This window comes from Hyla sarda, chromosome 6, assembly GCF_029499605.1.
Source record: "Hyla sarda isolate aHylSar1 chromosome 6, aHylSar1.hap1, whole genome shotgun sequence".
NCBI classification, from domain to species: domain Eukaryota; kingdom Metazoa; phylum Chordata; class Amphibia; order Anura; family Hylidae; genus Hyla; species Hyla sarda.
Window position 1 is genome coordinate 302,610,334 of NC_079194.1, and position 15,593 is coordinate 302,625,926.

Consider the following 15,593-nt stretch of genomic DNA (forward strand, 5'->3'; position numbering starts at 1 on the left):
TCGCCTGTTTCTATTGTTATATGGATGTATCACGAGTGTACGTTATTGAATTGTGGATTGATTTAGCACCGTTTATCTTGCACTCAGTTCTCACTGCACAGTGTTTGCACTTCTACAGCACCAGCACTTTATACAGTAGAGTCTCTATGCTATATACCAGTGGTTTCCAACCTGCGGACCCCCAGATGTTGCAAAACTACACTCCCAGTATGCCCGGACAGCCAACGGCTGTCCGGGCACACTGGGAGTTGTAGTTTAGCAACATCTGGAGGTCCGCAGGTTGGAGACCACTGCTATATACTCATACTCAGGACTTTTACGTATATTTACGGGTTTATTATTTTAATAAAATATTTTTAAACCATTTACCGTATTCGGTTTTATTCCTTGGTCCTTGGGGTTTCGCATACTGGTGTGCTCCACACACCTATTGGTTCTATGAACGTTATTTGTGCAGAATTACGGAATTCCACCATGTGAACATGGCCTAAAACAGTGTTTCCCAACCTGTGGTTCTCCAGATGTTGCAAATTACTACTCCCATCATGCCCTAAAAGCCAGCTAACCCTGCACCCCCCATAACAGCTTTCCCCAACTTTTATTTCTCCAGCTGTTGCAAAACTACAACCCCCAGCATGCCCTGACAGCCTGTGAGTGCTACCTCAGTACTCTATATAATGGTGTTCCCTAACCTCTGTCTCTTGCACCCGTTGCAAAACTACAACCCCCAGCATGCACCGGAAGCTGGGAGTTGTAGTTTTGCAACAGTTAGAAAGTTGCAGGTTGGAGAACAACTAGTTATGGCTACGTCTGTATAGTCAATAATGACCAACGCAGGCTAAAAAGTAACTAAAAAATGTAATTCTGTATGAGACTATAGCACTGTTTCCCAACCAGGGTGCCTCCAGCTGTTCCAAAACTACAGCTCCCAGCATGCACCAGAAGCTGGGAGTTGTGGTTTTGCAACAGTTAGAAAGTTGCAGGTTGGAGAACAACTAGTTATGGCTACGTCTGTATAGTCAAAAATTACCAACGCAGGTTAAAAAGTAACTAAAAAAATCAAACTGGTGCCAGAAAGTTAAACAGATTTGTAAATTACTTCGATTAAAAAAATCTTAATCCATCTAGTACTTATTAGCTGCTGAATACTACAGAGGAAATTCTTTTCTTTTTGGAACAGAGCTCTCTGCTGACCTCTTGACCACAGTGCTCTCTGCTGACATCTCTGTCCATTTTAGAAAATGTCCAGAGCAGCATATGTTTGCTATGGGGATTTTCACCTACTCTGGACAGTTTTTAAAATGTACAGGAGATGTCAGCAGAGAGCACTGTGCTCGTGATGTCAGCAGAGAGCTCTGTGTTCCAAAAATTAAAGAATTTCCTCTGTAGTATTCAGCAGCTAATAAGTACTGGAAGTAATTTACAAATCTGTTTAACTTTCTGGCACCAGTTGATTTAAAAAAAAAAAAAAAAAATTATTATAAATCATAATAAAGTTTTCCACCGGAGTACCCCTTTAATTCTGTATGAGACTACAGCATTGTTTCCCAACCAGGGTGCCTCCAGCTGTTGCAAAACTACAATTCCCAGTATGCCCGGACAGCCTTCGGCTGTCCGGGCATACTGGGAGTTGTAGTTTTGCAACAGATGGAGGCACCCTGGCTGGGGAAACATTGGACTATGTGAATAAAAATATTTCTGCTCATCCCACCTCGCCCAGGATGCGACTTACTGATAATCGGTCAGGCTGCTCTTCCTCTTGCGGTTGCACTCCATTCCGCTGGAGCTGAGCGAGCTGGATATGAGGTCGGTCGGACCGGAGGAGATGAAGTCGTTAATAGTTGAAGTGATATCCATTCTTTGGTCAGCCATTGGAACATCTGAAGGAGGGGAACACAAGCGGAAAAATACGTATAAAAGAAAAAAAAAATTTGAAAATGAATGGGGAGGGGGGGGGGGGGGGGATGAGGTATAAACAGAGCTTCCCTTATATAACAGCCATAAGCTGGCGGGGGGGTATTACTTTACATCATCTCCTCTAGATCTCCAGATTTCAGGACATCTTCCATGTTACTCAATACATACCGGCAGGTTATATAATGATGGAACAACACGCAGAACACTCACCTAGAAGATTGCGTCTTGGTGAAGCGAGAAGCGACAGATGAGAATTTTCTTTTTTTTTTTTTTTTGGGGAGGCTTGTAAAGCGGGTCACCTGCTGATCATTGTCTTGTTGTCTGTTAAGCACTGAAATAAATAAAATAAAAAATTAATTCATTACAAAAAGAAAAAAACATCTTTACTTTAATGGGCATCATCAGGATACTTTGTATGAGCAGATTTTACTTAGAACACCAGATCTCACCAGTGGTTTTGTTTCTTGAGACTAGTGAGATCTGGTGTTGTTCTAAGTAAAATCTGCCCATACAAAGCCACCTGATGACGCCCATTAAAAGTAAAGAAGTTGTTTTTTTTTTCCCCCTCATTAGCTTGAGAGTAAAACTAGTGTTAAAGAAGTAAAATAAAAATTATCTATTTATATATGTTTTTTTTTTTTTATTATGAGAATATATATGTATATGTATATATAGATGCAAATCATGAAATGTTGCAGTATCTTGTAATAACCTTTTTTATTGGACTAACAGCATTTTATAGAGACAAGCTTTCGGGATTCCTCCCTTTATCAAGTCAAGATTTGCTTTGGACTTGATAAAGGGAAGAATCCCGAAAGCTTGTCTCTACAAAATGCTGTTAGTCCAATAAAAAAGGTTATTACAAGATACTGCAACATTTCATGATTTGCATCTGCATCACTAATACGGCTACTCAAATTTACTACATTATGTGCGTATATTATATTATATATATATATATATACACACACACACACATACAATTTTTTTCTCTGCATCAGCTTGAGTGTAAAATTTGTGTTAAAAAGTAAAAAAAAAATTATTTATATTTAAATTAGAGAATATATATCAGTTATTTTTTAAACACATACATATAGCTATCTACCCATCCACAATTGTTTTTCTCTGCATTAGCTTGAGAGTAAAACTAGTGTTAAAAAGTTTTTTAAAAAATTAGATTTATAAAAAATTGAGAATCTCTCATTTATTTTTTAAACACACACATAGAGATAGAGATAGAGATATATACATCTCTATCTATCTCCATGTGCACACACACACCACACAATATAGTTTTTTGAGTGTAAAACTAGTGTTAAAAATAAAGTAAAATAAAATTATCTATTTATATAAAAAAATTTATGATAACATTTTTAATATATACACATACACATATAATTATATATATATATATATATATATATATATATATATATATATATATATATATATATATATACACACACACACACACACACACACTTTTTTCTCTGCATTAGCTTGAGTGTAAAACTAGTGTTAAAAATAAAGTAAAATAAAATTATCTATATTTTAAAAAAATGTATGATATACACACACATAATATAAAATAAATAATATATATATATATATATATATATATATATATATATATATATATAATTATTTTTTATTTTTTTTGTGGTCAGGACAGCTATCAGAATTGATGCCCCCGAACCTACCCAACTACTGAACTAATTCACACGAGTAGTGTTTTAAACACTGACAACATCTCACAATGCGGGTCAGGAATAGATCTAGGATAACACGCGGATTTCCATCGGCCCAGTCTCTTGATAATGTGAACCGGAATAGTATTCTGTGAGGCTGCTCCTATCCTAAAAGGAGTGCCCAGAAATAGACTGAGGATCGACCCCCAAACTGACTAATGTGCGAACCAGTTTGATGAAGATGGAGCTAGTTAATGGAGCTCCTGAGATGGCGTCTCGTTACTAATAACATTTAACCATTCTCAAATAATTGTCACCGGACACCAAGCATTACCTGTAGGGAAATACTTAACAGTTTGGCCAATAGCAAGTGTTTTAGACGAATACAGAGTAAGAATAAAATGTGCCATTCCACGACACCAGAGCCTTACGTAAGGAAGTAGATGTACTGCTAGCGCATGAAAATTCACTCGGTCTCAGGAAAGCGTAAAAGGCAACCGTAAAAGATCTCGAGGAAACACACAGGGATGTTCAATTAAAAGAAAATAAAAATAATGTATCACGTGATTAATGCCATGCCAATGCCACAGGCTTGGCTCTTTTGGGAGTAACTTAAATGCGTCACTTATGTCCGCCTTAGATAGGAAAGCCCCTCTACCCAACAGCAAAATGATCTGTATAGCCGCGTCTATGGAAGAGTACCTCATAGAGAAATCTTCCAAGGGGATTAAAGAATTTAAGCTCGGGATGTGGGAAGAATGAGGCGCAGATAAATCGTAGATTAATCTCTTTTTATTGGAGAATTTACCACACACTATCCCTACGGGATTAACTCACCAGAGAACAAAAAGGTGGAACTATAAAACGGACCAACCAAAAACCCTTTCTGTAATTCAACGGCCAGAGGAGTCGTGACAGATCCTGGATTCTTATCAGCAGACAATAGGTTTTTACACTGGTGGGTAGACGGAGGTAAGGAAATTAGACCAGTGTGGAAACCTCCAGATAGACCATTAATTAAATATTGCACCCAGGAGACATCAGGATGGTCCTGTAGATAAGTGTACAACAGATCCACATTAACCACGCTTAGTCATGCTGATCTCCCTTTCTGGGGGAATTCTACTTTGGGGTGTCCCCAGAAACAATAAGAACACAAATGTTAGAGTCTACATTGATTGTAGTGGAAGATGTATAAATAAAATTACACAGTTGTGATCTACCGAGATATCCGATTGGGCGCCCCAATTTATCGAACACTGCAGCAGGCTTGTTGAGAAAAGACATAGGGCCAGGAGTGGGTCTCGACTGAATTGTGCTGCTTTGGCTGAAAAAGGTCTATGGTATTCAAAGAACACTAAACCTCCATACTTGTAACCTAGATCCACCCCTTTGTAGAGATACAAATCTCTACAAAGAGGGTTAATAGTAGGTATGACCGATATTATCGGCCGATAATCACGATTTTGGGCATTATCGGTATAGGCAATTACCTTGCTGATAAGCTGACAATGCCCGCCCCCGCACCGCCCCCCCCCCACACCGCGACCGATAGCCCCCCCCCACCGCACCACGTTGCACCCCCCAACGTAGTGCTGGGCGGTATACCGGTATGAACCGGATACCGTTTTTTTTTCTCCCACGGTATGGATTTTTGCCCATAGCGCTATACCAGTCAGGCCCCTCCCCCACCCTCCGATTCAATAAAAAAAATGTAACTTACCCGTAATGGGGGTGGTCCGGGCCATCCATCCTTCCTGTAGGGTCCGGCGGCATTCCAGGTGGAGGGTGAACCCGTCTGGGCTGTCCTTCTCCGGGGGTCCTCTTCTCCAGGCTCCGGCCTAGTACGCTGCATAGACGCCGCTACGTCAGGTGCGTCGCTGCGCAGCGGCGTCTATGCAGCGTTACTAGGCCGGAGCCTGCCCGGAGTGGAGAAAAGGACCCCCGGAGAAGAAGGACAGCCCGGACCGGTTCACCCTCCACCCGGAATGCCGCCGGACACTACAGGAAGGATGGATGGCCCGGACCACCCTCCCCGGACGGTCCCTGCAGCAACTGGGAAGGTGGGTCAGGGTTCTGGGATGGACAGGGGTCTGTATAATATACTATACCTACAGTAGGCCCTCCAGCTGCTGAGGCCCTCCAGCTGTTGCAAAACTACAACTCCCGGCATGCCCGGACAGCCAACGGCTGTCTGGGCATGCTGGGAGTAGTAGTTTTGCAACAGCTGGAGGCACCCCTAGGCGCGGTGCGGCACAGGGGGGGGGGGAGCGGTGGCGGTGATAGGTCTCAGGACCCCCGGACAGGCAGGGGGAGAGAAGCAGGTGGTGGTGGCGGCAGCGGCCTATGGCACCGCAAAAGCAACTGCAGTGCATTGATTTTAAGCGCCCGCTTTAAATCAATGATCTGCAGCGGTGTCGCGGGGGAATAAATAGCAGATAATTTATACCGGAATATCGGTATAAGTTATCGGCTATCGGCCCTAACCTCCACAGATTATCGTTATCGGCCCTAAAAAAAACGATATCGGTCGATCGCTAGTTAATAGAACAAATAATGTCTCGGTAAAGGCTGAAGGCAAGGAGGAATTTGGGATTGATAACTTGCGATTCAATCAGACGTCTTTAGATTTTAGAATGATGGACACTTCGCCGCAAGCTATAGTTTTATTGTCTGGTGCCTCGTGAGACGACACTAATAAAGACGGTAAGTTTACGTTCTTGCCTTCTGTGATATCTTTTTTTTTAATGTTGGGTGGAATGAAATGAGAAGGTGCCACATTTGGGAATGAAACGGACCCCCCTGGTGAACAAGCCTGCAAAGTGGTAGGAGTAGAAGTGACCTGAGAGGCTGAAGTAGAAGGCCTGTCCCTACTCTTAGACTCCATTCTAGCTTGTGAGCTAGAGAGAAGAAGTCATGGTATTAAACATGGTATGCAATTGTGACAGCGAAGTCTGAATAGAGTTCATGGAAGCGGACTCTTGACTGGGACCAGCCCCATCAGATGACAAGAGGTGGAATAATTCTGCCTTCCTGGCCGTAGCTAGAAACGGTTTATGTCTGTCAACTTGGGGATTGTCCAGGCTCTTAGTACTCGTATGCTCTCATGGTCTGAGTGCTGATCAAGGTTGTCCAGCAGAGAAGCAGTCTCTTCTATGTCTGAGCCATGTGACATCTTCAAGAAAAGAGTTACACAACAATTAGGACCAACTGAAGCTTCCCATGCCGTACATCCATGTGGCGTGCCAGAGCGGCAGTGATTTAGTGCTTGATCGTAGAAAAGCTTGCCTAAAAGTGACAAGTATTGCGTAACCATCAAGCCTGTAATCGTGACTGGAACTGCATGCACCCGATAGCTGTGGTTGTGGCAGGTATTATGTAATGTGTATGCCCATAATTGTGACAACGTAACAGTCCTACCTATGACTAGGAGAGGGATAACACAACTTCACCGTGCCTGAGGTAGTGATAAGTATAGCATAAATGTGACACCTGGAGTCGTGAAAACCTATTGCGTGACCATCGTGCCTGTATACGTGACAGGTATAACGTGATTAATCGTGCCTGTAGTCGACAGGTATAACATAATTAATTGTGCCTGAAAACGTGACAGGTATAATGTAATAAATCGTGCCTGTAATCGCGACAGTTATAATGTAATTAATCATGCCTGTAGTCGTGACAGGTATAAAGTAATTATCATGCCTGTGATCGTGTAGTTGAGAGATATTGCATAAACGTGGCATCTAGAGTCGTGACAACATGCGGATTAACCATCTTGTCAGTATGCGCAAGAGCTGTAGCGTAACCAGCGTGCCTATATTGGCGACGCGTATTGTATCTAGCCATGGTGTTCCAGGTAACTATCCCACCCCCGAGTAAAGACAACCACCACCAGGTAGGAAACCCGAATCACCACATCTAAACTACCTAGTCACCTGAAGGAGCATGCTACGCGACACCCCAGGTGTAGACAAATGAAAAATAGAACCTACCCTCGGTAGTAAACAACAAGTTTACGATTAGTAGCACAGGAACTGAAAAATTTACCCCAAAACAAGCGGCCCGGACCTAGACAGATAAGAGACCATTTGTAGTGACATACAGTGGAACATTACTACCATATCATAACTAAAGCTTCTACACACCCCCAGATGCAAGGACCAATCCAAGACGGTATAGGCAACACCAAAAACTACTGGGCGGTAGAAAATATGGCACAGATTTCTGCAAATAAACAATCGAAATGAGAACTAGAATGCTCGCAAGCTACAAACGGTTGCATGTGTAAGTAATGTGTTATATCTGACAGTAATTACAGTGCTGAAAGACAGCTGCTGGGAAACCTCACAGACCAATCCCGTAGGCCTTAACACACACACTGAACAGAAGAGAACCCTCCGAAAGGAAACCAAGCAAGCCACTAAAATAACATGAAAAACATCTCTTCTTACTAGAATGAGAGTACTGTTCTTACACATACATACATCCATACACACAAGCATATACAGATTACTTGTACATACACATCCCATTTATTTTATTTTATATGCTGTAGACTATATGACCTGGAATATGAGAAAAAAGGGAGGTCTTTACGTGTGCCAGAGAAAATAAGGCAACCGACCCCCATGTACCCAAGATAAAGACGGCTATACAGAGCCCAGGCAAACTACTAGATCGGCAGAAAAATGCTAAAGCTGCAGGCCACAACCTCCTCCGAACAGAAAATACACAAAACCTAAAAGAAAATACATACACGAGTACTACCCCAACACAGCAGTGAAAAACGGACACGTCAAAGCTAACCTGCCCATGATAGGTATCGTATGACGGTATTGACGTACAGACAACACTGATGATAACAGAAACGTAAGGATGATACTTCTCAGTGCACCCAAAACCGATAGGCTTGTTACAATAGTATTTAAAGGTATCAACATGTTGCGTGGTTGAGATACATGCATGATCAGAATATATCCCCATAAAATGAGTTACTAACATGCCGTCTGAGCCGAAAGGGTGCCGGAGCTACGTGCACAGCGCGTGTAACTCATAACAGAGTGAACCACTTAACCCATACTCACTGTCCAAAACCTCCCACCTTACTTTTGTGGAGCAGCGGAGATGCAGTGCCGCCGGATCTTAGCGCAGCGTGGAGCGGCCCGCTACTTGGCGGTGCTGTGCGCAGTTGGGACACGCTCTGCACTGGTGAACGAGCGCGCTTCTGGTGTTGGGAAGTGAGGGATCAGCTGTGTCGGTGCTGTGGGACCCGGAGACCATGCACTTGGCTGTCTGAACAAATGCCCGCTGCCGGCGCCGCATAGCAGGAAGTCACGATGTGCCGCAGTAGAGCTCCATGCTGCCAGCGAGTACTGACCGAATGTCCCGCCAACCAGAAATCACGAATGACGTCAGTAGTGGGTGTAAGCCTGAGGTATTTATGGGGGAATTTGTCCCTCCCACAAATACGGCTAATTAGCCTAAACACAATAATTTTTTTTTTTATTATTACATTTTTGTGCCAATTTAAAATCCCTAATAAATTCAAGTGGGAAAATGGAAGTCACATGTGAGATATTGATGCATCCTTCAGAGACCATAGGCTGTACTGTCTGTTGAGGTATCGGCCGCTTTTTTTTTTTTTTTGCACCAGGCTTACATAAAAAGGATGAAATTTTAGGATATAAAGTTTTTTTTTTTTTTTTTTAAATCATGATTTTGGAGTAAAAATATGGTAGTAATTTGACAGGATGGCAAAGCTGCAAATCCAAACATGCCTCCTGTTCAATGTAAGCCGCAGCAGATTAAATGTTTTGACCCCATTAAAAATATATATATATTTATATAGTTTGAAAATACTTAGAATAGTATTTTGCAATGTAAAGTTTAAAAAATGCAATATATTGTAGTGCATGGTGCAAACTTGATTTTTTTTTTTTGAGTAAACTCCTTTGAAAATATAGTGCGATTTTTTGGGGGCAAAAAGAAAATATACATAAAATAATAAATAATAATAATAATAATAATGTAAAAAAGGGTGCAAAAAGTTTTGAATATGTCCATGTGTCTAAGAAGATTGGTTTAAAACTTAAAATCCAAAAAGGGTAAAAGCTAACCCCCTCTGTTCACCCCCTGCCAAAATCAAGGTGTAGAGCAGCTGCAGAGATGGGGGGCTTACGCTGGAGGCCTTGGTACTAACTAATTGGTGCAATTTATTACTATGTCTGCCTAACAGTTTGACAGCTCAGATCCCAGGTAATAATTACGCAGTCATTCAATGAACAGTAGAATGACGCCTCACCAATAAAATCGGTTTTCTAGAGTCCGCCAGTTTTCTGGCTGCATCTTGTACAGGAGTTCGGATCATACTCTTTATAACAGGGCAATAGAAATCGTAGTAATTATTTATCATTCTGCCAGCATTCCCTGCTTGTTCAGTGTCTGCAAAGAGTGCACGTTGGTGATTTGTATTCTGGAAAGTGTAGTAATCGGCTGGTGGGAAAAAAAAAATAACCAACTAACCTCTGCAGCTTAGGCTAAATTCACACGGCCAATGTGTTCCCACCCAGTTGTCTTATTTTTTTTTTTTTTGCACTGAATGGAGCCAAAAGCGCACGAAGCACAACTGACAGATCCCATTGACTTAAATGGGGTCTGTAGTTGTCTGAGGAGTTACGCAGAGGCTATACCACTCAACTCCCGTCCTTCTTTCCCTGTCCACAGGCTTGCTGACCGTTTCTCTTCACAACCAACTAAATTGGGAATGTACTTTTAGAGGTCGTCCATAATGACAGCCTACTTAAGAGATAGTCCCCCTTGGACCTAGAAGTTCCTTTCGTGTGCACCTCCCGCGTGCTTTACAAAACATGAAGCATAAACAAGCATAAACTAAGCATATTAGTCCGTTAACTGAGGAAGGGATAAAATGGGGATTTCATGGTGGACGTTGTGAAAAACGAATAAAAAAAATATATATTTTTACACCAGGTTAGTTGTATAGTATCCTCGGGACTGTAGCGCTCTAGAGCTCAAGGTGACGTCACTTCCGGTATCCACTACGTTGGGCTATTTAAGTTAGGCTGTTCCTTGTGGCTGGTCCAGCCTCTGCAAGGCGTGCTACCCTTCTAGTTTTCAGGTATACTCCTGTCAGCTATATGTGATGGGCTAGCCCATTCCCTATGGTGCCAGTACTATGTTCTACTTTTAGTATATCTTGTACTTTGTTATTTTCTTCTGGTCTTGCTATTATGTAATGGGTTAGCCCATTCCTTAATAATGTAGTGTTATATCACTCCACGTGTTCTGTAATGGGTTAGCCCATTCCTTGCAGTATTTTTACCATTACTATTAGGCTATTATACTTAATAGCTAGTCTATTCCAAGTGATGCTTTGCTTCTCTGCATGAGATTTATCCCTTCTTTGTTATATTTATTTTCCAGAATGAATAGATTTGATGATGCCCATGTTTCCAGGAAAAGGAAGAGAAAGGAGCATCATAAATCATGCCTTCAGTGCGGTCAACTCTTAAAGATGAGTGTAATCAGGATTTATGCTCTGTTTGTGCCTCTTATGCTCCGGCAACTAGTGCCTTTTAGTCCGAGGCGAAGCAGCTTTTCAGATGGTTTAGATCCAGCCTTCCGTCAGTTTTATCTGATGTGTCAAGCCATCACAAGACAACTAAATCCTCCAAAACCTCCGAAGAAGTAGTCTCCTCTTCCCCTACTGCAGAGTTTGCAGAAAATCGGTGCTCCAGAGGATTCACTCCCAAGGAAAGAAAAGATTAATTCTTTAAAATTAAAGCTGTGAAAAAGATTGTGGAAGGAGAACCCAGTGAAGAAAACTTACCTAAAAAATAAGTTGTTTTTTTTTTTACTTTCCACAATCCAGTTTCTTCTCTTTCCCTGGCCAGCCCATGTTGGAGCCTCTTATTAAATCAGAGTGGCAAAAGCCTGAAAAGAAATCTGACCTCGGATCCAGATTTAAGATGGCTAATAGGATGGATCCGGGGAGCTCAGAGGCTTGGAATGCCCTTCCCAAAGTGGATTCAGCAGTGGTGAGACTTTCTAAGAAATTTATGTTTCCATCTGACGACTCCTCTACTCCGTGATCAAATTGATAGTCGAGCTGAGGGTTCCCTAAAAAGAATTTATGCCTCTGCTGCCTCAGCCTGTAAGGCTTCTGTTTCTTCGGTCTCTGTGAGGCGTGCTCTCCGGGTCTGGCTCTCTCAACTAACCAGAGATCTCCAGGATGGGGTATCGAGGGAAGAGAGATTCTGTGAGATCTTCTTGAGATGAAGCTGGCAGCTGATTTTCTTGCAGATTTTCCTCTGGGATGTTCTGCGGCTTAATTCCAAAATTCTTGCCAGTTCCACTGTGGCAAGAAGAGCAGTCTGGCTAAAGGAATGGTAATTTTTGACCTCTTTGGTCCTCAGCTAAATCCAATCCTGGAAGGTATGAAAAAAATAAAAATAAAAAACCCAGATTCAGTTCTGGAAGGAAGCAGTTCAGATCTTCCCCGCAACATGGGAGATTTGTGGTGCAGAAGGACAGACAGAGGCGCCAGTCTTGCCCACAATCTTCTTACAAGAAGTCACCCTAGGGTGGGGAAAAGTCGAAAGGCTTTTGACGCAAGCTCTCTGTTACCCCAGGCTTGCCCGTTTTGCCTCAGTATGGTGTCAAATGTCCTCAGATTCGTGGGTAAATTCTGTCATCTCAAGGGGCTACACACTGGAATTGACATAAAATTCCTCCCAAAAAATTTTTCATCACCAGGCAAGATCCTCACATTCTTCCATTGATCTCAGAATTATGTAAAATAAATTAAAAAAAATAAATGAAAAGCTTTGGAGCCCGTTCCAGTCCCCCCAAAGGAGGTTTTGGAGTGTACTCCAGGGTCTTGGCAGTCTCCAAAAAGGAGGATCTTGGAGACTCGTCATAGGCCTTACCTTCTCGAATACATCATCAAGAAGAGTTTCAAGATGGAAACCATCAGGTCATTGCTAGCGCTACTCGAGGAAGGTGATCTAATGGTGACTATCGACAGGAAGGATGCCTTCCTTCATGTACCAATCCTGAAGTCTCACAGGAGATTTCTCAGGTTGGCGGTAGTCATGGACCAAAAAGTGTTACACCTTCAATTCACATGTCTTCAGCACCTCAAGTTTTTACGAAAGTAGTGGTAGTGCTGGCCGCCCATCTGAGTCTACAAGGACTGAATCTAATTCCCCATTTGGACACCTGGCTAATCCTAGCCCACTCTGAGGAGTCTCCCAATAATGTTCATCTCACCATTTCAGTTCTGCAAGATCACTGCTTTTTTCTCAAATTTCAGAAATCACATCTGTCCCCAACCTCGCAAGGGAGGTTTCTCGGTATCAGGATAGACTCTGTTGCCATGAGATTGTTCCCATCAGAAGACAGGCTCATCAAGTTGAAGACGGAGTTAAACAGTCTGTTGAATTGCACAGAGTTGTCAGTCCGGTCCCCCATGAGGGTCTTCGGCTTGATGACATCCGCTCTGGATGCAGTTCCATGGGGGAAGAGCGCATATGAGACCCCTACAGCTAGATGTTCTGAACCAGTGGAACAGGAGACCCTGGGGTTTGGACAAACTCCTGTCCCTATCGAGGTCCACAAAACAGGATCTAGCCTGGTGGTTGCATCCAGACCACGTGGGTGCAGGCAGATCCTTGCAGGTTTTTTCTCAGGTTCTACTTACTACAGATGCCTCTGCCAGCGGTTAGGGAGCACATCTAGGGTTCGAATGGGTGCAAAGTACATGGAGCAAGTCAGGAGTCTGTCTTCCAACCATAAAGAGCTTAGAGAGCTACATCTTGCCTTATCTAATTTTTCTTCTCTGTTGCAGGGCTGTGGAGTCCTTGTTCAATCAGACAACCTCCCATCTGTTTTTTTACCTGAACAAGCAGGGCGGCACAAGGTCATCTCAGATGATGGAGGAATGTCGTCCCCTCATGACTTGGGCAGAAGATCATCTTGTGGATCTCCATGCAGTGCATATTTGAGGCTCTCTGAATTTCCAGGCAGATTTTTTGAGCAGGAAGAAGCTCAATGCAGCAGAGAAGTTCAGACAACCAGAGATGTATGTCATGGCAACAAGAGCAAACCGGAAGACTCCTTCATTTTGCTCCATTTATGGCATAGACCACCCAGATCATCTGGATGGCCTTTTTCCATGGGGCAACAGGTTCCATTATGCTTTCCCTCCATTTCCTCTCATTCCACGAATGCTGTCCAAAATCAAAGTTCTAGCAATGCTACCGTTCTGGCCCAGGTGGGCATGGTTCCAGCTCGCGTTGAAGCTTTCAAAAGGCTTTCTTTGGGAATTACCAGTCCTTCCGGACCTGATACTTCAAGAAGGTTTATACCATCCAGCTCTCCACAAACCTGAGGCTTACAGCCTGGCTCCAGAGAGAATGATGAGGAAGTTCTCAGGGATTCTCAAAGGAGGTAATCAATTTACTAGCAGCCTCAAGAAAACCTTCCACACGCAAGGTTTACTCCAGGGTCATGAAATTGTTCAAATTCTGGTGTGTGGATCACCATACTGAATCTCCCTCTCTGTTGCATGTTAAGGAGTTTCTGAAGGATGGTTTTGACAAAGGCCTCAAGCCAAATACACTACGAGTGCATTTCTCAGCTATGACCAACTTTTTCCAAGGTTCTTTTTCCAATAGCACCCAGGTCTCCAGATTTTTTAAAGCAGTATCTAACCTCAAACCAACAGTGGTCCCTCCGATTCCATCCTGGGACTTACAGTTCTTCAGGCTCTTGTAAGTTACCCTCTTGAACCCATAGATTCAGATCTGAAACTGCTTTCCTGGAAAGTTTTTTCTTCTTCTGGTGGCTATTACATCGGCAAAAAGGGTCTCGGAACTTCAAGCTTCGTCAATTCAGCCTCCCTATCTGAAGATTCAAACTGATTGCTTAGTTCTACGTTTAAATCCTTCCTTCAGACCTAAAGTTTGTTCGGTTTCCAACCTTAACCAATAAATTTTCTTACCCGATTTCTGCCCGGATCCTCAGGATGACCTACAGTCTTCACTTCATACTTTGGATGTTAAAAGAGCAGTTATATACTGTAACAGAACCAAAGACTTCAGATTGTCAGAAGCTCTTTTTCTTCAATTCTTTGGGCCAAACAAGGGTAAGCCAGCCTCCAAGGCTTCTCTAGCCCATTGGATTAAGGATGTCATTGGTTTCTACTATTCCATCCGTGCAGAGGACTGCCCAATTTGTGTCCATGCTCATTCCACCAGAGCCATGTCTACTTCCTGGGCGAACCTAGCTCAAGTCTCTCTTGATCAGATATGTTGAGCAGCTACATGGGCCTCTCTGGACACCTTCAACAACCATTACAAGGTGAACCTCACAGCTGTCCCCCCCCCCCTTTAATTTATTGCTTTGCCTATCCCTTTGTCTGCCACCGAGGGACAAAACGGAAGGTTAAAATTTACTTACCAAAATGTTTTCTTTCCATGAGTCCATAGGCGGCACAGATACAGTCCCTATTAAATATTTTTGCTGCATACTACACATGTCTGTTTCTTCAGTTTTTGTAGTCAGAGGAGGTTCCTGGTCCAGATGTCCTAGATAAATTAATCCTATAGTGATCATATCTTCTGTCCAGTAGGAAAAAAGAAAGATGTTAACCCTTTGTATGCCACCTCAGGACTTATGGAAAGTTTCGGTAAGTAAATTATAATAATTGCATATGGGAAAGTATAAGCCTTAAATCTAATGTTCCCCAATACTGCATAAATGCCCCCAACCTCCATCACCCAGAGCACAGCCACGCCCATAGAGGCAGAGGAAACCACCACCATGACCTGCAAAGCTCCAGAGCTAAGGGTCACAAGATTTGCCAATCCCCAGCCATCCCAGTCTGCCACCAGGTAAAAAAAATAAAATATTAGTTTAAAAAGCAGGCACCCCTAGGACTCCCAGGTGAGGTGCTAGCAGAAGAGA

At 42.8% G+C, this 15,593-nt stretch overlaps 1 protein-coding gene across 12 annotated transcripts in view; it reads right to left on the reverse strand.

Moving 5' to 3' along the window:
* Positions 1-15,593, reverse strand: part of BMAL1 (basic helix-loop-helix ARNT like 1) — a 143,813-nt gene that overhangs the window by 38,473 nt on the left and 89,747 nt on the right. For all 12 annotated transcript variants that reach the window (XM_056527958.1, XM_056527952.1, XM_056527954.1 and 9 more), the window contains 2 exons: positions 2,128-2,248; positions 1,733-1,880 (listed from right to left, as the gene is read on the reverse strand). In XM_056527958.1, coding sequence (XP_056383933.1) covers positions 1,733-1,872 — 140 coding nt within the window. In that variant the 5' untranslated portion in view covers positions 1,873-1,880; positions 2,128-2,248. The remainder of the gene's footprint in view (positions 1-1,732; positions 1,881-2,127; positions 2,249-15,593) is intronic.